This window comes from Clarias gariepinus, chromosome 2, assembly GCF_024256425.1.
Source record: "Clarias gariepinus isolate MV-2021 ecotype Netherlands chromosome 2, CGAR_prim_01v2, whole genome shotgun sequence".
Taxonomy (NCBI): domain Eukaryota; kingdom Metazoa; phylum Chordata; class Actinopteri; order Siluriformes; family Clariidae; genus Clarias; species Clarias gariepinus.
The window spans coordinates 32,532,964-32,555,596 of NC_071101.1; the positions used below are offsets into that span (position 1 = coordinate 32,532,964).

General features: G+C 40.4%; 1 protein-coding gene and 1 pseudogene across 1 annotated transcript; both read right to left on the reverse strand.

The window, feature by feature from the left end:
• Nucleotides 1-449: 449 nt before the first annotated feature.
• On the reverse strand, nucleotides 450-5,053 carry LOC128540856 (uncharacterized; annotated as a pseudogene).
• A 1,133-nt stretch (nucleotides 5,054-6,186) lies between these two features.
• On the reverse strand, nucleotides 6,187-22,552 carry ireb2 (iron-responsive element binding protein 2). Its single transcript, XM_053514491.1, has 22 exons — nucleotides 22,471-22,552; nucleotides 20,103-20,195; nucleotides 19,089-19,254; nucleotides 18,820-18,957; nucleotides 18,445-18,672; nucleotides 17,318-17,387; nucleotides 17,034-17,217; nucleotides 14,814-14,953; nucleotides 14,454-14,625; nucleotides 14,267-14,367; nucleotides 13,172-13,288; nucleotides 12,910-13,069; nucleotides 12,599-12,734; nucleotides 12,218-12,302; nucleotides 11,977-12,133; nucleotides 11,777-11,901; nucleotides 11,555-11,659; nucleotides 11,338-11,480; nucleotides 10,968-11,115; nucleotides 10,267-10,389; nucleotides 9,991-10,176; nucleotides 6,187-8,179 (listed from the first exon to the last, which is right to left on the reverse strand). Exons 1-22 carry the CDS (start codon nucleotides 22,493-22,495, stop codon nucleotides 8,066-8,068), a joined length of 2,916 nt encoding a protein of 971 aa, XP_053370466.1. The 5' UTR covers nucleotides 22,496-22,552; the 3' UTR covers nucleotides 6,187-8,065.
• Nucleotides 22,553-22,633: the final 81 nt, after the last annotated feature.

Here is a 22,633-nt window from a genome sequence, read left to right on the forward strand (position 1 = left end):
ACACAGACCTTTCACTGACTCGAGCGCTCACAGCGACACTCAGAGGCCGGAGGCTAAACTACCGGCACCACTCGGACTCTGCCTACTGTACTTTTTTTTATTCAGCACAAATTAGAAAGCAAGATAATAACAAAAACAAATAACTTAAATGAATTATTTAAAAAAAAAATCAGAAATAACAATAGGAAGCAAAATGAAAATATGGGAGGAGACCTTAAAAGAGCAGGTATTGAAAAACTTGTGCATATTATTCTATTCTTCCTGTTCTGTTTTATTCATACAATTTAATGACAAAGTTACACTTAAACAAGATGAAAGAGTGAATTTTGCATTGTCCCTTAAGAGTATGTATGTGCTATTTACTCAAACTAACATTATTAACAGATATAATAATAATATAAAAATATAAAAATGATATAACATATTTTGTTTGTTTGTTTCTTCTTTCTTTAAGCCTGTAGACTCTTGGTGGAGCATAGGGTCGCAACAACACCACGCCATCGGAATCTGTTCTGAGCCATTTTCTTCAGTTGGGTCCACATCATTCCGGCGGCCTTCACTTCACTCTCGACAGATCTTCTCCACGTCTGTTTAGGTCTCCACACTTTTCTTTTTCCTTGTGGGTTCCATTTCCTTGTGGGTTCCATGCTTGCCTTGTGACATTGTCGAATGGTTTTCGAAGTGTATGGCCTATCCAGCCCAATTTTCTCTTCTTGATGTCTTGACCGACCGGGTTCTGACTGATTCTCTTCCACAAATCTGTGTTTGAGATCTTCTCAGGCCATCTGATGTTAAGGATGTGCCGCAAGCACTTATTGATGAAACTCTGTATCTTGTTGGTAATGGTGTTGGTTGCCCGCCATGTCTCGGATCCATACAGGAGAACTGCTTTCACGTTGGTGTTATAGATGCGGATCTTGCTGCGCTGAGATAAGGCTTTGGAGTTCCAGATGGGTCTCAGGGTGTTGAATGCAAACCTTGCTTTGTTAATCCGGCTCCTAATGTCCTCATCTGCACCGCCATTACTGCTGACTACGCTTCCTAAATAGACGAAGCGGTCAGTTTCCACCAAGTCTTCTCCCTGTAGCTGCAGTGGGTGTTCTTGTTGGTTATTCAGCCGCATCGCCTCTGTTTTTCTGACGTTGATCTTCAGGCCGATCTTTCCTGCCTCCTCAGCAAGCCGGGTAAGCTTAGACTGTGCATGTTGCTGCTTGTGGGACAGAAGGCTGACATCATCTGCAAAATCCAGGTCCTCCAGCTGTTTGGTGAGGGTCCACTGGATATCGGTGTTGTTGCCCTCTTTGGTTCTTCTCATGATCCGGTCCATGACGATCAGGAAGATTGTCAGTGACAGCATGCAGCCTTGCCTCACTCCGGTTTTCACTACAAAGGGATTGGTCACTTTTCCATTGTCGATGATCTGGCAGGATGAAGGTTGTATACAAGGGGGACTGCTATTTGGTGGACTGATCGATAATGATGCGCATAGTGGCGATGTGTACATGAACACTGTACATGATCTGTCTTGTCTAAATCCTGCCTTATCTGATCTCAATCAATAAAAGTATTGGTATTGATACAAAGGGCCTCTTATGCTGGTGGTATGTCGGGAACTGTTTGTGGTGGTGGTCCACTCAGGATCTCTCTAAAATGTTCCACCCATCTTCTTTGTTCCTCGTCACTTGTGATGGTTTCCCCATTCTTGTCCTTGACTGGCTTACTTGGGTTGAAACTTTTTCCTGACAAAGTCCGGGTGATCTCATACACTCTCTTCATGTTGTTCTGCTTGGCTGCTGTTTCTGCCTCTTCTGTCATACTGTGCAAAAAATGGCCTTTTGTCCCATCTAGCACTCTTCTTCACTTCTCGATTCACCTCCCAATATTGTGCTCTGAGGTCTATCTTCTCATATTGATCTTGAAATCTGTTGATTTTCTGCTTCACCTCCTTCCTCTTCACTATCTTCTTCCATGTTTTTTTTATCATCCATTCTTTCTGCTCCCTCTCCTTCTTCCCCAGGACTTTGGTGCAAGCGTCCTTCCAGGTCTTCTGTATTTCTGTCCAGTGATTCTCTATTTTTTCTTCGACCAGATCCCCCAGCGCCTCCAACCTATTCCTGACTTCACAGTCTTTCAAAAACTGTATGTTGAAATTGTGATGTGGTCTTTCTGAAGAATCACAGAAGGATCTCAGCTTGGCCTTCAGTGTTGCCACTAGCAACTGATGGTCTGAGGCTGTGTCTGCGCCGTGCCTTACTTTGACGTCCAACACACTTCGTCTACACTTACGATCGATGGTAAAGTAGTCGATCTGTTTGTCTTTCCATCTGGTGAAGTCCAAGTGGTCTTATGGATCTTCCTGTGTGGGTAGATGGTGCCACCTATGACTAGGTCATTAAAGGAACAGAAGTCTGTGAACAGCTCTCCATTCTCATTGCAGGTACCTATACCGTGCCTGCCCATGATGAGTTCTCCATCTGTGTTGTCGCTTCCCACCTTGGCGTTTAAGTCGCCCATGACAATCTTTATCTCTCTTCGTGGAGTCCGGTCGAAAAAGGGATTGCAAGGAACTGTAAAACTGTTCGTTTTCTTCTGCTTGTGCTGCGTTAGTAGGTGCATAGCATTGGATAATAGTGATCTTTCTGACCTTGGAGAGGAACCTGGCTATCATAAGTCTTGATGAGACGAGTTCCCTTCGTGACCTCTGGCCCCAACAGTAGCGCGACTCCTTGGGTGTGATCGTGGTCCGCGTCTTCGTACCCGGAGTAAATTATGGTTTCACCTGTAGACAATCTGGTCTGGCCGCTTCCATTCCATCGGGTCTCACTTAATCCCAGAACTCTGATATTGTATTTTCTCATCTAACTGGCCACCTGAGCTGACTTACCACTTACATACAGGGCTCTAATGTTCCAGGTCCCTATCCTGGTCTTGGCCTTGGTCATAAGAAGACTTGCAGCAAGCTGGCTTCTCGAAGGCTTTCACCAGCACACGTCATGGGCCCAGGCAGTTGTTGGGATGTAACTTGTTGTTGCAGTTTCTGTAGCATGGCTTTCTTTTTTTAAAGGGTGGGGTTGCTAGCCCCACGCCCAACCCTCCTCCTTTCTCATTCTGGACTTGGGACCAGGCAATGGCGGAGTTGTTTGTTTGTTTGTGTACACTAATATAGGAGTATATTCATATTTTCAATTAGGTAAATTTATATTTTACATGATAAACATGAACAGTGAGTAATTTAGATAAAAAAAATTAAAAGATATTTTTAAAAAATGAAACATTTTTTTTACTGGCATATGTATAAATATCCCATAAATATGTTGGTTTTTTTTTTGTACACATATTTATAACATATTTATACAAATGCCAGTAAAAAAAAATCTTTTTTTATATCTTTTTTAAATAAATTACTTACCATTAATGTTTATCATGTAAAATATAAATTGACTTAATTGCAAATTTTAATATATTCCTATATTAGCAATTTTTTCCCCCACAGGTAATTACCAAATTATTATTATCTTATTTAAACAATCAAAAACATTTTAGTGTCATCACTGTTGACTCCTACTGTTGTCTGACTTCTAGACACCTGATTTTAGTATACAATTTAATTCCCAAACAAATTTCCTGGCTACACCATGTGTTATCTGAGATACTCTGTGACTGAAGACAAAAATAAAGGACACCCTGTACCAAACAGGTCATTGGTTTATAACATCAGCTGACCAGCAATAGCAACAATCATTATATATATATATATATATATATATATATATATATATATATTTATTTCTCTTTAATATTCAGGCATTACAGTCTTGCATAATGATATCATCATTGCACAGATGTCACAAGGACTTTTTCTTTTAATGTCTATTTGATCCACACTTTAGGTGTTACAGTGTAGGATAAAGATACTTGTATCAAACATAACACACATGACAACGCATCCGTGGATGTTACATGATCTTGTGTGCAGATGACATGATTCTGCCTCAGTGGTTTAAGGAGAAAATACTTATGCCATAGCTCAGGCTACCCAGCATGCTTTAAAATTCTGGATAAGTTCAACATCTAAAGATAGTACATAACCAAGAGCCAGATGTCAATGTAGGTGCTAAGTTAGTTGTACATGTATAATTTAGTGTATTGGCTTTTATATTATTTGGTTTAACATACAGTACATTGTTCAGATGATGTTATTGTTTATCAGCTGGCAGATTCTCCATCATGACAAGTGTCAGAAGATGAAGTGTGTCAGTCTGGGGTTGTCTTATATGTCAAGAGATATATAATATTGTGAAACATTAATACATCATAGACATTGGGAGATAATATACAGATGATGAAAGGGGAGAGGAATTGAAGGAGTTGGAGTCAATACTGGCAGGAGCAATCTTTTTAGGATAGAAAATGAGGCACTAGAACTAATTGACAGCAAAATTTTAAACCTTTTCTGAAGTATTGCGAGTCCTTACCTAAAGTGTTTACTATTATTTTTTCCCAAAAAGAAGTTTTGAGAAAATTATGGATATCATCTTGTGTGCCATGACTACAGCTGCCAGCTACAAGTTATTCAACTGCAAGTAAATTTAATATAGAGTAGCTTGCAGACGAAATTGCTTAATGGTTAGATGTTCCTCCAGGGTTGGGGGTTTGAATCTTACCTCTGGCCTGTGAGAAGTTTGCAATATATGAATGCACTGATTGTGTGTATGTGTGCAGTAACAATACAGATATGTTCTTGGCCCAGGGGAACTCCATATTGAAGGAAGGACTGACTGCAGGCCACAACAGCAGCTTCGAATGCAGTCTTCCCTCAAGAGTGAGACTTCAGTAGATTCGGGTCATTAGCTGACTTAATTTTATTGCCACATAACAATGCTGAGCCTAGACCTGAACAACCTTAGATTATAACACTGCCTTCAGAGGCATGTACAATGGCCACTATGCATTATGTACATCGCTTGATGTGCTTCTCTTCGTACCCTGATACACCAATGCTCTGGACTCATTAGACCACATGTACTTTTTACATTGCTCCAATCTCCAACATCCCTAGCAAATTCAAGTATTTTTTCTGATTAGCCTCACAAACAACTTTTAGTTGTTAGGTTTTTTTTATGGCTACACAGCTGTTTAGTCCTAATCTTTTAAGTTCTCATCACAGAGTGTGTTCTTCTTCCACAAAGTTCAGTTCGGCACTATGCTTCCAGGTTAAAGGGGTCCCAACCCAGTTCCAACAATATCAATCCCCTTTGTTTTCTTTGCTTGATGCAGCCCAGCAAGTTAACCCTTTCTAAAATTGAGACTTTTTTTATTTATTATTTTTTGGCCAGTCAGTGCATAGACAAGTTTTCAGTTTAACATCGAGGTAAGCATCAGAGCCCAGAACCGGTCTGCAATTTCTTATGATCTGCCCCATTTTAGGTTCCGAACCATGTGTAGATTGAGATGTTTGTTCATCTCAGTTGATCTCTGTCCAATCGTGCATCTCCTAATTCCAGTTCTAGAATTTCTTAAATTGACTGAACCCCTTGCATCAAAATATAAAAAAAATTTAAAAATAAAAACTTCATACACACTATCTGGTGTCAGCTAGATGAGTAGGCTATAGCCTTCTTTTCTTCTTCACAAGGTTTCTTCCTGATGTCAGCTCAGGGAGCTTTTCCTTGCCACCGTCACTGCCATTTAGGATGTAGACCAATATCCAGATTTCAATTAAGCTGCTTTATTACAATGTTTACTGTTAAAGGCATTTGAAAGGAACTGAACTATATCAGAGGGAAAGTTTTTATTTCTCCAAAACCTGCATGCACCAAATACCCTTTCTTAATAATGCGAAAGTAATTTGTTGATCAAGCAAAACATACTCTCTGTACAATTTACTAGGAATTGACACAATCCATTACTTTGAACATCAACTCCTTCAAACTCAACTCAAGTTTGCAGCTGACCAAAAAGATTCTGATCAGAGGTGTTAAGGTGAGGCATTCAACCCGGCATATCTGTACTGTTTAGTATGGCGGTGGTAGTCGTTATGCTTGTGGGCTGTTTTTCCCCCCTGGCAGTAGAACATTGAACAATGTGGAAGAAATAATAAAGGAGGATTACCACTGAATTCTTACCACAGTGCTCCAACAGAATCATTATTATGCATTAATTTATCTAGATTAAAAAAAAGCAACATTGTCATTCTTGATAATATTTATTATTAAAAATGATTTACAACAGCAATGTTTTTTTTTTCTTACTTTTTTTTCACCACCTTTCCCCGGATTGTCTCTAACAGGCAGGTGCGGTTGCATACAAAATGCAAAACAAGAGGAACAGCGCTACATCCATAACTACTCTACAAGGTTATTGTTGTTAGACATGTCCAATGAAAAGTTTTAGATGCATAAATAATAATAAAAAAATTATAATCTAGAAAAGATCACATTTTCAATGCAGCTATTATGATTATTAACAAAGGAACATGTATGTATTTTAGCAGTAATTCTTTTTTTGGCATAATAAACGTTTTGGGATACAGAAGACGTACATAGATGGCTTCTTTAATAAAAAGAGCAATAAATCTTTTTTAATGTTCTGCTTGTAAGTGCAGCATGTTCTTGGCATTCTAGTGGCTTCCATATCCATATTAGCTTAATGCTGCAATCCACAGTACTCAGGAATGTAGCTTTTTCCCCCTAAGATTCAGGGGTTCAGTCAAAAAAAAAAAAAAATTGATCTTACATGCACACAGATCTACATGAGCAATAAACAAAAAGAAATAGTGTGTATTGCTGGTCAACTGTCAAGTTCACTCGTCTTCATATTAGATCTGAAATCAGCCGAATTAATGTCAAACCAATACAAAGTGATAAAAAGGGATTTCCGTAACGTGACCTCAGGTCTATTAATGACTCACAATATAAACTTGGAAACATGAGCTGAATGACCGTTGTATGTCAAGGGAGTTCCAATGGATTGCAGCAGCATAAATTAAATATATATTTTTTTCAGAATTCCAATTTGTGTTCATCATGTGGTGTTGGGTTTTGATGTTTTTAAATTGCAATGTGTTTACAACAGTAAATATGATCTTAGGATACTTTTTGAATTAAACTAATATTAGTGATACATCCAGGGATCAGATACTGTAAATGCTGACACCTCTAATACATCATGAAAGAAACAATAATGATACTACATTTATTTCAGTTACTACAATCCAGGCTCTGCCACTCACAGCGACGGAACAGACACAAAATAACAAAAATGATTTCACGACTGGATCGGTTCAAAAAATAAATAATGCAAACGCAATACCTTTTTTTTTTTCCTCAAACTTTTTCAAAAGTGGGTTACTGAGGTTAAGCTTGTTTTTTTTTTTTTACTTCGTACACTTTAACACTCAACTGTTCCAAGAAAACCCTTGAAAAGAATCTCTACGTAATGGCCTGCAAGCTCTAAAGCAAGGGAAAGACCATCAGTTTAAGAAGCACCGATGTTTGTGTGGAGACATCGCAAAATCTGTGAGAGAGCCTAGCACCAGTTCCTTTGATTTTTAACGTGTCCACTGATGTCCTGAACAGGCACTGCGAACATGCACCACTAGCTGGGTGGAGAAATCCAGACTTGATCCAGAACATCTCGAGGATGTCAAGTCTGGATTACTTTTGTGTCTCTGTGGGACGGCAGAATTTAAAGAACGTGACAGCAGAGATGTTGTTAAGTGCAAGAAGAAACATGTCCTCCTGTTGACACCTTATTAGGAAAAGTGATGGAGGAGACAGCAGAAAAACAGGCACAACAGAGTCCAAGGCCCGAAAGAGTCACCGAGTTTCATCTGGAGTCATTCCCAGGTCAACAACCTTCGACATTCAAGTGATCTGCACATCCAACTGGATGGAAATGAGCAGTCTTGGCTCAAAAAAATCTCTTTCAGTGCTCCTCAGATGGATTAGTGAATTATCTGAAAGCAGGCTGGACACAGAGAATGAGAGACAGAAAGAGAAAGAGCACGAGAGACAGAGAGAGAGAGAGAGAGAGAGAGAGAGAGAGAGCGCGAGCGTGCATGACGTTACTTCAGCATGCCGCGGGCCACGTATTTCAAAATGCCTCCATGTCTGTAAAAGGACAGGTCCATCTCGTTCTCAATCAAAGCCATCACGCTGAAACTCTTTCCAGTGCTGGTCTGAAACACAAACACATATTTCATCACGTCACCCAGGTTCTTATTGGAAGCCCTGTTAAAGCAAGTACATAGAAAAGAAACTTAATGAAACAATAAATCTGATTGGTCAGAAAATTGAGACTCATTTTCTGCAACAGCAGCCGACAACTCAAACGGCAGGTTTTATAGCATTAAATGCTCTTTCAGTAATACATGACTGTTTCCTTTTTTATGGCATATACACAGATCAAACGTAAAAAGGTTATGCAACCCTTAATTATTGACATGGTACAGCCTTTATTAATCATGTACAGAAGGTGATTTTTGTACAGCGTCAGATTTCTAATATCAAGTCGTCTTGTGCTTTTCAGTTTTTCATGAAAATTAAGGTACTTTTTACTGTTAACATTAACTACTACGATGCAATGGATAATAGATTTTTCACATCATTATCAATGTCTTTCTTTAACATACAAGAAGCTGAATTTGCAATGGTATAACACATAAGGCATGCTGTTACAGGAAAATAATTAAAAGAGAAATTGTCATGGTGCACACACATACAACGCGCTCATTCGTGAAACAGTGAAAATGGCTCATTTGTAGTCCATAGGGTTCTTAAGATATGGCCACTCACTCATGCGGTGTGTGTGTGTGTGTACTGTATATGCATGCATGGCAGGCTCATGTTTTGGCTCTCGCGGCACAGCTGACTCACACACAGCTGGAGAGAATGTAACCGGATATCTTAGAAAGACTTCAATAAAAAAGTGACAGTGCTGATTCTCTGCCAGCATTCTTGGGAGACAGTCCTTAAACATTATATATTTTTTTCAAGCTGAAGCCTTCCCTTTGGAGCAGGCATAAACAATAAAAAGTTTCATGTATGTATTTTAAAAGATTGAGGTCAGGATGGCAAAACAGGTGGTTTAGAGATGTCTGTGATTTTCACTCAGGTAGATTTTTAATGATTCACTCCCTGTATACTCCAGATAGATGTTCATTTTCAATGACCAAGTCTGTAGTAGGTTTTGGGGCAATTTTACACAGTTTATGTTTGATCTACATGTTTTCTTTCTTAGTAGTAGACATTTTCAAGTTGTTTTATGGGACATCTTAAATTAGACCGAAAACAAGCAAGCTAGGAGTCTCAAGAGCAAAGGGGTTTGGCGCGGGTCCCAAACAAATCCTCATCACGAGAAAACGGGCTGTTTTTATTTCACAGTGCTTGGGAGACCTGACTGAACATTTTGATACAAGAAAAAAAAAAAAAAACTGTTGGTCTTTTACTTTACAATAATAGAGATTTGGCCACAAAGTGACGAGAATTTTTTTTTACCATGAGTTTGTACAAAGCCCCCATTCATTAGAAATTAATTTTCCTTAAATAGTATACAAAAGTATACAGTACATGTTAACAAAAGAATTTATCAAATTTATGCCATCTGTAGTGATTTAAGTAATAAATGGCAGCTTGCCTCAGTATTAAGCTACACAGTTTAGCCCTTTGTCTTTTAAACAAATCAGAGCTGTGCTAAAAAACTCGCCTTATTACAAACATTTTACCAAACTTATGTACAGGAATTATGTTTTTAAATGTGCAATGGTTGTTTTTGCAGTGGATTTTTCTCAAACCGAAGACATGATTCTGGCTTTCTTCCAAATTATTAAAGTAGACGCTTTAAAAAAATAAAGCTGACTCAAAGTTAATGTTTGATGTGGAAAAGTTGCAGAGGTGGAAAAGTCCTCCAAGTGCAATTCACTAGCTGACTGTATGTGGAATGTAATGATCGACTCGTATACAGACATATCAAAAGCCTGTGATTTCCTACCGTCACAGTGAGCTCCTGGTAAAGAGTGATCTGCTCTGGAAAGGAGATGGAGAACCTCTCTTTCCCACTGAGTCCCAGGGTTTCAGCACTCTGGCCGGGGAGAAACTGCAGAGGAGCGATGCCCATTCCCACAAGATGATTCTTATGCATCCTCTCAAAACTCTCAGCGATCACTGCCCGCACTCCCTGCAGAGAAAACAGGCATGATATGGTTAACTATATTATAGAGCTGCAGCTCACTTGCTGTTCTGAGAGAGAAAGAGAGCATGTGCCTACCAGTAGGTACGGTCCTTTTGCTGCCCAGTCTCTTGAGCTGCCTGAGCCGTAATCTTTCCCTGCCAAGATGATGAGAGGAATGCCATCTCTCTGGTACCGCTCCGCCGCCTCGAACACGTCCAGCTAATGAGATTAAACAAAGAAGTTCTGGTAAAGCAAGGACTAAAACAAGTGCAAATGTGCTAATCCAGGGGCTGATCTTTTTGTAGGGGGAAAAGAGAAAACATTTGTGAAAATAAAATCTCATGTACAGGGAGTGTTCAAGTCAAACTGGAACAGAAAAATTCTGGTCTTCGAGGACAAGAAGTAGGCAGTCTGATCATGGCTCTGGCCAGGCATTTCGCTAGTGCATTCGTGTGGCAGGGGATTAAATAGCAAAATAGAGGGAGTTTTCCCTCTCACAACTGTTTTATTATTCTGCACATTTTAAAATCCCTGTCTGAGGTTTGAACAGCCCTCGTACATGCAAACGTCTTTCAATTTCATTTAATAAGATTTGTTCTGAAATAAAAGCAAAGTTGTCATGACAACAGCATGACATATCTTCCAAAAAAAATAAAATAAAATAATAATAGAACACACTCATACACATGATTCACCCCACACTCTAGTGGATGGCAAGTATGGAACAATAATTAAATAAAGTCATCATTTCAGCTGCTCCCTACAGAACTAACAGAGCCTCATATCCAAACTCTCACCGTCTGTCCTGATGGGATGTGCACGGTTTTAGGGCCGGATTTGCCGATGAGAAGGTTGAGAAGCTTGATGCTGGCGAAAGTTCCTCTAGTCATGACGGCATCGTTCCCTCTTCGTGCGCCGTAAGAGTTGAACTCACGAGGTGTCAGGCTAAGAGACAGACAGAGAGAAACTGTAATGGTTACAAATCTGTCTAATCGGTAATTATTCTTAGATTATAACATCACAATGCACAAATGATCCAGTAGTTATATCGTGGAGGCTAATCATCTGCAAATAATCTGATTAAGAATATTAATCCCAGACGTAATGCTCTTATTAACTAGATTCATGTGAATAACCGGAGTTTCCCTGTCTGCTTTGTCTGGTTACCGTTTGCTCTGCAGGTACTTGGCGGCTGCGCTGACTCGTGCAATGCTGCCTGCAGGAGAGATGTGGTCGGTGGTAACTTTGTCCCCCAGAAACAGCAGCACATGTGCATTATCAATGGACCCAGGAGGACAAATGTCTTTAGACTGAGAGGGGGATAAAGCAGAAGCTCAGGCACTTAAACGGGATACATCTAACACTCAATCTTAAAGCAACTCACCAATTTGTTAAAAAATGGAGGGCAGCGGATATAAGTGGACTTGGCATCCCAGGGGAAGAACACAGCATCTGGAGCATCCAAGTTATTCCAAAAGGAGCTCCCTTTCTAAAGGAAAGACAAAATAGACAAAACAGAAGATATTAAAATTGTTATTTAAACTTAGTTCGTCTGTTTATATCCAGTAGTATGGTTTAACCCCAATAACGGCTTTGTGTTGTTTACCTGAATCCTGCTCCTGAGCTCTGTGAATATCGACGCGATGACCTCGTGCTCCTCGACATCCTGCACCTCTTCTTTAGACGGCCACACGTCCTTCAGGAACACCTCCTTTCCTTCGTTGTTTACACCTACAGCACATGATCACCAACGTTAAAGGGATTCTCTACACTTCTCAGCGACAAGCAGCAGGTGCTAGGTCTTACCGAGCGGCTCCGTCTCAAAATCGATTCCTATTGTCCCTGCGATGGCGTACGCCACCACTAAAGGAGGCGAGGCTAGGTAGTTGGCACGCACACAGTCACAGAGACGCCCCTCGAAATGCCTGTTCCCGGACAACACTCCACAAGCAATCAGATCTCCCTAAAAAGCCAAGAGTGAGACACTGCTACATGCGTCGCTGTGTAATACCCCATGCAATACAAGCAGATCATAATGACATTATACCTGTTTGATGGCATCTACTACACATTCGGGTAAAGGGGCTGTGTTTCCTACACAGGTGGCGCATCCGTAACCAATCACCTCAAACCTGGGAAGGTGAAGGGACACAGGACGGTGAAGCGCAGTCTTTAAGACATCAGACATTCATGCACTAGACTACTGACATATGATTGGCTGATTATATAACCGGACAAACTGTGCGTTTGTGCACCGCATACATTCAATTCAATTCAATTCAATTTTATTTGTATAGCACTTTTAGCAATTTTCATTGCCGCAAAGCAGCTTTACATAGTCAAAAAAATTATTTAAGTTTGTATGAAATGTGAATTTGTATGAATTAAAATGGTCAGTTTGTCCCAAAATACATGTTTGCGTATTTACCCAAGCTGGCTGAGGTAAGGCAGTACTCCACTTGCACTGAGATATTGCGTAACCATGCCACTTCCAGGAGCGAGGCTGGTCCTGATGTAAGGCTTCACAGAAAGACCTGCCTCCACCGCTTTCTTTGCTAAGAGACCTGCCAAGACACACATCCTTCTTTTAGGAGTGACTCCACACGCTTCACCACACACACTCCAGGATATCTCATTGACAAAAAGTGAGCAAAATTGTTACACAGCTCTCCTTCACTAGCTGTATCTCATGAACTGCGGCGTCAGCAGCTGCAGTGGGTTAACAGATAAGGTCATCACCTGCAGTGAGCATGACAGACGGGTTGCAGTTGTTGGTGCAGCTGATGATCGCAGCGATGACGACCGATCCGTGTGCGAGTGAGTATTCGGTGCCGTCATGCAGAAATGGCATCACAGTGCTTTGCTTTTCTTTCGGGACGTGGAACCCTTTAAAACCAACCTGATGGAAACAGAACAAGTTACGGCTCATGTTCGGGCCGCGAAAAGCAGTCACACTCACAGACTCCATTCCCATGCTTAGTAATTAATCATAAAGACTTGCCTTCTCATTGAGACAGTTAAGGAAATCCTGTTTCATGCAGGTGACGGGCACTCGGTCTTGTGGCCGTTTGGGTCCGCTCACGTTAGGGACAATAGAACTCAGGTTTATTTCTATCACCTGCATGAAGCACGTGTACAGCATAAACATTATACAAAGTCACGGCGATACAAATGTGTCTGCAATGTAAAAGGAACTTACAGATTTATAAAAAACATTGTCAAAATGCTTTACTTTCATGAGACATCACAGTCTTGTGTGTGTTTTATTGCACTGTGACCACAGAGATTATTAGATATATTGCCAGCAATAACGATGTGTAATCTATCTCTTTTTCCACCGTATCCTTGTCTGTGCAGTTTTTTTCCCGTCTGTCTTTTTCCATGTGTGTCCATTCTGTCTCTCTATTTCTGTCTCATTGTCTGTTTCCTCATCTGTCACCATCTATCTCCACATCCTTTTCCATCAGTCTTCGTCCCTTTATCCTACTCATCCACATCCTTCTCTGTCCATCTACCCTTCATGTACTTATACTCTGTCCATCTCCCTACCTCCCAACCATCACATCCTTTTCCGACTGTTTCCGAACCCCCCCCAGCCTGCGTGTTCTTCTCCAACTGTCCCCGTCCCCCCTGCATGCATGTCTTTCTCCTCCGACTGTCCCTGCCCGCGTGTCCTCCTTCGACTGTCCCCGTCCCCCTGCCCGTGTGTTATCCTCCCACTGTCTTCATTCCCCATGCCCACATGTCCTCCATCAACTCTCCCCGTCCCCTTGTCCTCCTTTGACTGTCCTTTACTCAGTGACCCTCAATGTCCTTTTTTGTCTCTGTGTCCCTCCGTATACTTCTCTGTCTTTCTCTCTCCCTACATTTTCTTCTTCGTTTGTTTGCCTATTTGTCTCCCTGTCTATCTGAAAGCATGAATGTCTTGAACACTTGTGCTGGGAAACTGGGCCATGACTGTAATAAAATGCTAACACATGAGAATCCTTTTATTTGCGTTAAATAAATTTCTCTTTACCAAAAACGTTGCCACATCAATGATTATAGATTTTACTTTGTAAGTGATACACACTGTGACATGACAACATAAGATTACCTCAGTATAACATGGATCCTCTGACTGGTCAGTGGAGCTCCGAAACAGCTTCACGGATTTAAGGTAAGCTTCAAAAAGTTCAAGTTTCTCTTCTGTGAAGTCTTAAAGAGAGACACATGACCCAAAAAATAAGAAAAATTACAAAGAAGAACAATGGGGAACAAAATGTTTCAAAATGTGAGCTTACTGGTCTGTTTAAAGTGCTTGAGTGTGATGTCGTCTACAGGAAAGAAGCTGACGGCCGCGCTGTATTCAGGACACATGTTCGCGATGGTGGTTCTGTCTGCAGCAGAGAGCTGAGACACGCCTGGCCCAAAAAACTCCACAAACTTCCCACCGATACCAGCTTGCCTTAAGTGCTGCACCAACACACACACACACACACACACACACACACACACACACACACCAATTCATACCATGTTCAGCAGCACAAGGGTCTAACCATGCTGTATATTTGGGAATAGTAGCTATGGCTACATGTGAATGCCTCATTCTAATAGAAATTTGTATGAGAATGGCAGAATGAAGGACCAAACATGCATACCTTAGTGATGCCAAGGACAATGTCTATAGATGTAGCCAGAGCGTTGACGGTTCCCACTAGCTTACATCCAAAAACCTGTGGCAGTGTGAGAGAAACGGGCTGGCCCAGCATTACTGCCTCTGACTCTATACCGCCTACTCCTGAGAGACAGAGGGGGGCACAGGAAAAAGAAAGAGCAGGATTAACGTAGTAGTCTATTATGGTTACATCTGAGAATTCAGTTCTGTTCACACAGAATGAAGCAAAGTGTTTTTTATTCAAAATGTTGGAGAATAGCTTGCACTACTCTCACATTTTAACATATTGTGATAACCATAATCATAGTTCATACTTTTAGCCTATTAACTGTTACACTGTGACCCTGTTCATATCTGCCGTTAAGGTCGCATTCCAGTGTGCATTTGGGTTCTGTACACTATCACATGCAAATGGAAATTGAAGAACACTGATTCCTGAATGGTTAACGCCACACTGTTGTCAAACCCGTTGAAATAAAGCTGACTTTGTTCACATGTTGAGTGCTTTGATTTCCATGTGGTGGTGTACAGAAGCCTTCACAGTGGAGGGGGAGTGTGAGGGTGCTCATCAACAATGGAACAAACGTCTGCTTAGCAGTTACATGGCCAGGTGTGGCCTGTTCCCTCATTACTCCATGAGTAATCAAGCAGATAAAATGTCTGAAAGTGTTTGAGGGTTACATTTGCATTTAGTAGCTGCTCACTCGAACTCTCAACATGAGGCACAAACAGATGTCTATGCAAGTGAAGGAGAGCATCATTAGGCTAAAAAAAACAAACCAAAAAAAAAAAAAAAAAAAAAAAACACATAATACATAATAACATTGGGCGTGGCCAATACAACAGTTTGGAACATTCTTAAAAAGGAGGAGTTAACTGACAGACAAACTCAGCAACAGCAAAAGGCCTGGAAGACCAGGAAAGCACCTGAAGTGGATGACTGCAAAACTCAGTGAAAGAGAACTCTTTCAAAACACCTCGTCAGGTCAAGAACCCTCTTGAGAAGGTAGGCATAGCATTATAGAAGTCTACAGTCAAAAGTAAATATAGAGGCTTCACAACAAGGTTCAAACAACTGTTATTGTTCAGGAAAGGCTTTGCTAGACTTTGACAGAAAACTTTGCCAGATTCTGTGAACTAATAAAACCAGATTAACTTGTAACAGAATGATGAACAGGTAATGATCCAAACTACACCATATCATCTGCCAACCATGGTGGAGGCGGTGTTATGGCTGGAACTGGGTCAGTGGTGTTTATTGGTGACCTTGTTGATAAAAGTAGCAGGATGGATTCTGAAGTCTGTAGGTCGATACACTCTGCTCAGATTCAGCCAAATACACAACTGTACACAACTTCATATTGCAGATGGATAATGATCAAAAACATACAGCAAAAGCTACCCAAGACAAAGACTGGGGATATTCTTCACTGGCCAAGTCATTCATCCACTCTCAACCCAGTAAAGCAGGTCTTTCATTTAAGATGGAACATAAGATTGAAAGCAAAAAGAAACAACAGCTGAAGGTAGCTGCAGTAAAGACCTGGTAATGCATCATGAGAGGGGAAAACTCAGCATTTGGTCATGTCCATGGTTTCCAGACTTCAGTCAGTCATTCATCACAAAGGATTTTCATCCAAGTATTAAACGCAATCCTTATGTTTGTAATTGTTACTTTGTTCCATTATTTATGAGCTCCCCCAAAAAGGTGTGTATGGAAATTGTTGTCATTTCTGTACTGTTAATGCCATGTTTAATACCTCTGCTCACACTTTGAGTCAATGTGGAGCTGCCAAAAGACTTGTTTGTTCTATGATTTATGGACCCAACAGTAATACTGGATTCATGGGACTGAAGATTTAAAAGCTGTTTATTTCCGCTAGGGATTAGATCAGACATGAACATGGTCTACAATTTCTATCCAAATCAATAAGGTTATTTATGAGCACATTTAGAGGTTTGTGCTGAGATAGTGAGCGGATTTCTGTTTTGTCAACTCCTGGGAGGTCATCTCAACCGTTCTCTAAGGAAATTACGGTAATTAGCATGTACTTTCTATTAAAAGTGTTGAGAAGTTGGATATTAGTCCAGAGCCTGTATTGGAAATACACAGCCAAGGTGCCAACTGTAAAGGCGTGGCAAGACCAGATACATTTCCACATTTAAAATACTAAACAAACAAACAAAAAAACTCTTCGCTCACCCCGACCAAGTATGCCGAGGCCGTTGATCATGGTAGTGTGGGAGTCTGTACCCACTACACTGTCAGGGTAAATGAAACCCTCGTTTTCTAGCACCACGCGAGCCAGGTACTCCAGATTAACCTGATGAACCGAACCAATGTCAGGAGGGACCACACTCACGTTCTTGAACGCCCTCGAACACCACTGCAAACAAACATCAAATCAGAAAGCATTAGATCAGATTAGATTATTGCAGTGAAAAAGGCGAATTCTTAGCGCTTTGAGCTGTACAAACTGGACTCACCTTAAAGAACTGAAGTCTTTCTTTATTCCGTGTGAGCTCCATCTCCTGGTTTTTGAGAGCCGTCTCGGGCCTGTGGACATGCAGGAACAAAGTTTCAATCCTTAACCTATCTTTGTAAACATCAATCAGCAATTCTATTTCCACAGGACCACATTATCTCTAAATTACAGTCATTAGTCCACAGTTTGTATTACTGGGAAGTGTGCACTCTGTAATTCCTTCCATTACACAGTGTGTAGTAGAGAGCTGAAAAACGTTAAATGAGCAGCGCTTAATTTTAATAATAGACACGACAGGAGCGATTTCAAAATGCTCCACTACTTTGTCATGTTGGAACATGCACATTCCCATTATTATTGACTTTTCCTTGAGGTTAAGGCTTGTGTACGTGGGAACTTGGCCGAGCGTCACAGCATTTCAAAGGTCATGCTTTCTCAAACTGCCTTAGTCCACTCATGATGTACATAAACTATTCTTCAGGTCATAACGTTCTGTTCTTGCTCATGTTTTTTCTCCTCTCTTAGCCTTGGGCGCTATCTATACAGTCCTCATCGAAGTACTGCACTTCCACCAGAAGTTAAGAGGACTTAACAGGCAGACCAAGAGCCTGATTACAGTTCATCGCGTGCAGAAAAGACCTGGATGTCCTACTGTCTAAACACTAATTGGCCACAGGTGGCTTTTTACGCTACTAGAGGACCATATAGCTCACGCTCAAGGCTAAGAGAGGAGGGAAAAAATAAGCAGGGACAGAACATGATCTATGGAACAGGCACGTGTGAAACATGTGTGTAATCATGCAGAATAGAACAGATTTTCAAACAAATAAATTGTGTAACACATTGCCAAAAAATAAGAAATAAAAAAACAGAAAACTTAATCACATTCCTAATCACACTGATTTCTACTTAATTTATTATTATTGTAAAATGTTACAAGAGCCATATTAACAACTATATTTGTTTACTCTTTTAAATTGTAATATGCACAATTCTTTCTTTTTACATAGTGTTTTAAAGATATAATTTTTTTTTTCTTAGTGTATATATATATATATATATATATATATATATATATATATATATAAAAAGAGAGAGATTTTTTTGGGTTTGTGGTGTGCATCTTACTCAGAGATTGGCTTTAGGTGGAAAGGGCACAGGAGTGGTGTATTTTCGATTTGTACTGCGTTGGCTCTAGTAGGCAAGTCGGAGCAGGAGCCCTTAGGACAGACTCCTCTCTGACCTCCGCACTGACCGTGCTGGCCACGTGGAGCCGGACGACCTGGAACAGATCGAGGCCCTGGCCCTTGCCCCTGTCCATCCCCTCCACCAGGGTTAGGAGCATTCTGAATGGCACTGAGTAAAAAAATAAAATTAATAAATAATAAATAAATAAACTAATTGAATGACTGCATAGATAAATTCAGAAAAATAAATAAATAAATAAATAAATAAATAAATAAAAGACCGTCACTGGTAATTTGAGCTACTGATGGACTTTACCACTTGCTGAAGTCAATCTGTAGTGAGTGGTCTACTATGAGGTCTGTGGGACATTTGGGGTTGATGAGGTTGGGGTCAACGCCGTTCTTGGCTATGGCGTCCCTCATGGCTGCCAGGTCCACCATGGCTGGAATACCTCTGCAAGCAACATCACATATAAATATCACAGATACATCAACTATAACAGACCGGGACAAACAACATCATCGCAAAACACTGATGAAATAAACATCATAGAAGGAAAGTGTCTTGTACAAGACTTGACTCACGTGAAGTCCTGGAGCAACACTCGCGCTGGAGAGAATGGGATTTCAGCCACAGTCTGATTCTCTTCCCAGTTAAGAATACTGTACACGTCCTCCTGTTTGACGTAGAAGCCATCGCATTTGCGGATGGCGGATTCGAGCAGCACGCGGATGCAGAAGGGCAGCCGCTCTGGAGTGCAGGGAGGAGCTAATTAGCTCTCTTTCAACATGACAATCTTACCATTTTAGAATTTTATGAGCAGCAAGCTTTTGCATGACGAACAGAAAACATTTACGTTAAGTCATTATACAAAACATCTGAAAGCATTTATGCTTCTCTGTGACCGGCAGTTTTGACCCGTCTTGGAGCAAGCTAGCCTGTCCTTTATATTTTTCGGCACCATCTTGAGGACGCTCTAGTTTGTTTTCTTTCTTTACCCCTCCCCTCTGAACTATTTGATTCCAGCCTACTCTAGGCTTTGAACTGTCATAGTGCATTGTCTTGCAGAACCGCCAGCTCTTTCCTGGATTTGTTTACAGGCAGAGAAAGGATTTTTTTTTTTTAAATGCAGGATTTCATGCCTAATAATTCCTAAGCATGACATGTCCACCATCCAGCTCACATTCCTGAAGACCTTGATTTCACTTTCAGCGAACTTGTGACCCGAGTATTCACATGGTGTGGTCGTGTCCGTGGAGAGAACAACAGCTCATTCCTGTAACGTTTAATAAGGTTTGGAAACACTTGTAGTTAAAGCATGGTCCACTCATTTATTTGAACTTCCTGGATCAGACCACATGCTCAAATCCCTTAGTAAAACATCCTCGTAAAGCATGGAATTCAGGATGCTGTGGATCTTTTAAAAACCCTAATTCTTTTTCAGCTGAAAACATTATATCTAGTTCACTCAATCAGTTAAAATGACTGATGTTGTAATCTTACATTCTAACAATAACCACATCTTCACCCAAACGTAGCTTGGATCTAAGATTAATCATGGCTTTTTTTATTTTTTTTTTAAATTATTATTTACTTACCATACTTGGGATCTCCAAGCTTCTGAGGATTGAAAAATCTAATGTCATTGTTCCTGATTGCTAAAGTCTCAATCAAATGGCCAAATGGATGATCTGCAAAGGAAAAAAAGGTGGATTTCAGCAAGTGTCCAAAGGGGAGTCCAAAGAAGAAAACACACTTGAATTTGATTTAATCAATACTATAAACTATGCACTATTTAAAATGAGTCTGTAGCCAATCAAACCTCACTTACAATCTGATCCTCTGATCCTTAAATCGTCACAACTCCATGAAGAGAACAAGCACTGTTTTAAGTTTTCTGACGATTTAGGGTGGAGTTAGTGTGACAATTAAAATACTGCAGATGGGATGTTATTCAACAAACAAATGAAAGATTTTTCTATAATTTAGTTTGGCTTTGATTAACGTTACTTATATTATACTGGCATTCTGGGTGAGATCAGGAAGAAATTATAATGAACAAGACTTATATGCACCTCCATTATTTCATTTTAATTGACAGACGTAGAAAAAAAAAAAAAAAACTGAACCATCAATTAGGACTATACTTATTATACTATACTAGCAGTTAAATCGACTATTAATCGCTATTAACGACTATTAACCCCATCACTAGTTCTGAACACGTACATAAAACATAAAGAAAATCTGTTTGCATACAATTGAAAGAAAGCAGCAAAAACACCACAATTACTGATTTGATTATCCCAGGAGACATGGGACACGAGGCAGGGTACACCCTAGATGGGGTGTCAATCCATCGCAGGGTACACACGTACATACACTCTCATGCTTATTCACACACTATTGGCAATTTTGTGATGCCAATTAGTCTAATCTACTGTACATGTTTTTAGACAGTGGGAGGAAGAAAACCCACCAAGAACGAGAAGCACATGCACATAATTGAATCCAGACCCTTGAGTCGCAAGGTGACAGTGCTAACCACTAAGCCACCATGCCGTGCTTCAGATGTTGTCCTTGGGAACTTAAAAGGGAAATGGTGGTTCTTCTTTAGAAACAGATCAGCTTCAGCTGGATCTTCAGCACATCACTATTAACCTAAGTCAAGAATAATTCCCTCATTTTACACCACTGTAAGACGTGTGTGGGCTCGGAGCAGGATTTAGGGTGACTTAACTTGACAATCATCAGCAGCATCAGCAGCAGCAGCAGCACCACCACCACCAGCAGCAGAAGCAGTTATTATGATGTTGATAGTAATTTACAGAAGTTTTTTCGTGGATCATTCAGTGACAGTGATAATTAAACCTTTAACAATACAGAGGTTTATATAAAACAAACAAAAGATAAATCTTGTGTATGTAAATGTCACTCAGGCTTTTAAAGAACCATTTAGGCAAAGCCAGATTATTATAACAACTGTCTAAAAAAAAACAACAACGTAAGGGTTCAGTTTTGCCATCTAACATATTATTATTTTTGATAACGCACGCTTAAAGTGGAACGTAATGCTTGTAACACAGAATGGCTTGAATGAACCATTCTTAGTTTGCTATTTGATTTTCTTTTGAGCTCAGAGTGAGGATTTACGCAGATGATCGGTGACAGGCGAGATCTGTTTTTCGAGTTAATCATTCACTAGGAATCGACTGTTTACTCTTTCTTTTGTTTTTGAAGTGTTCCCCGTCCTGCTAGAAGTTTCTACCTCTGATATGACATCATTAAAGTCAAGACATGACAAGAAACATACTTGAGGGAATATTGTGTCCCATAGAAAGGAAAAGGACAGGAAAATCCTCTTCTGTTAACACACACACACACACACAATGCTATATTCTCTAGAGAAACACTAACCAAAATGAACCCCCTCCACACACACACACACACACACACACACCCCAGCCTTTAACACTTGACTCCAGTACAGGAGAGAGGGAGGGAACAGTGTCTTTCTTTCTTATCTCTGCAAACTGCATCACTCCTTTCCCAAATGGTCTGCTACAGATTACGGAACTGCGTGACTTTAAAGCCTTATGACCACAACACACACACACACACACACACACACACACAATTAGGGCGTGAAAGCTGTCTAATACATTCTATCAGTGCATTATTTTCAACATAACCCGTTGTGACATTTTGTTTTTTGTGCTTAGCTCTGCTCACCGGCTCCACACACACACACACACACACACACACACAGAGCTACAGGCTAGCTAGCCACTTAGCTTACAAACAACAAAAAAAAAGCACCCGAACATCCACCCAGTGTTAAAACATACATTGCAACCGCTAAATTTGGATATAAGTGCTCGGATTATTATTTTATTTTATTTTATTGAACGACCGAAAACTAAGGAATATGACAAATCGCTCGAAATTCATAACACAGCTTCTTACCTTGCTGGGAGGAAGTGAGCGCCATGATGACTTCTGAAATGAACACGATTCCACTAAGCGAGAAGGCATGGAAACGCCCACTCCAACAGTCAGCCAATCAGGAGTGAAGGCAACTGTCAAACGGGGCACGCCCCTCCTTCTTGTCCTTCACGTGGTGACGTAG

What these genes read in the sequence shown, in the direction of transcription:
- ireb2 (XM_053514491.1), bottom strand. Translation starts at nt 22,495, where the DNA reads ATGGCGCTCACTTCCTCCCAGCAAG. An exon ending in GCTTGGAGATCCCAAGTATG is followed by an intron (nt 19,255 to 20,102) that starts GTAAGTAAATAA and finishes CCTGCACTCCAG; the next exon opens with AGCGGCTGCCCTTCTGCATC. An exon ending in CCTCGGCATACTTGGTCGGG is followed by an intron (nt 14,954 to 17,033) that starts GTGAGCGAAGAG and finishes TCTGTCTCTCAG; the next exon opens with GAGTAGGCGGTATAGAGTCA.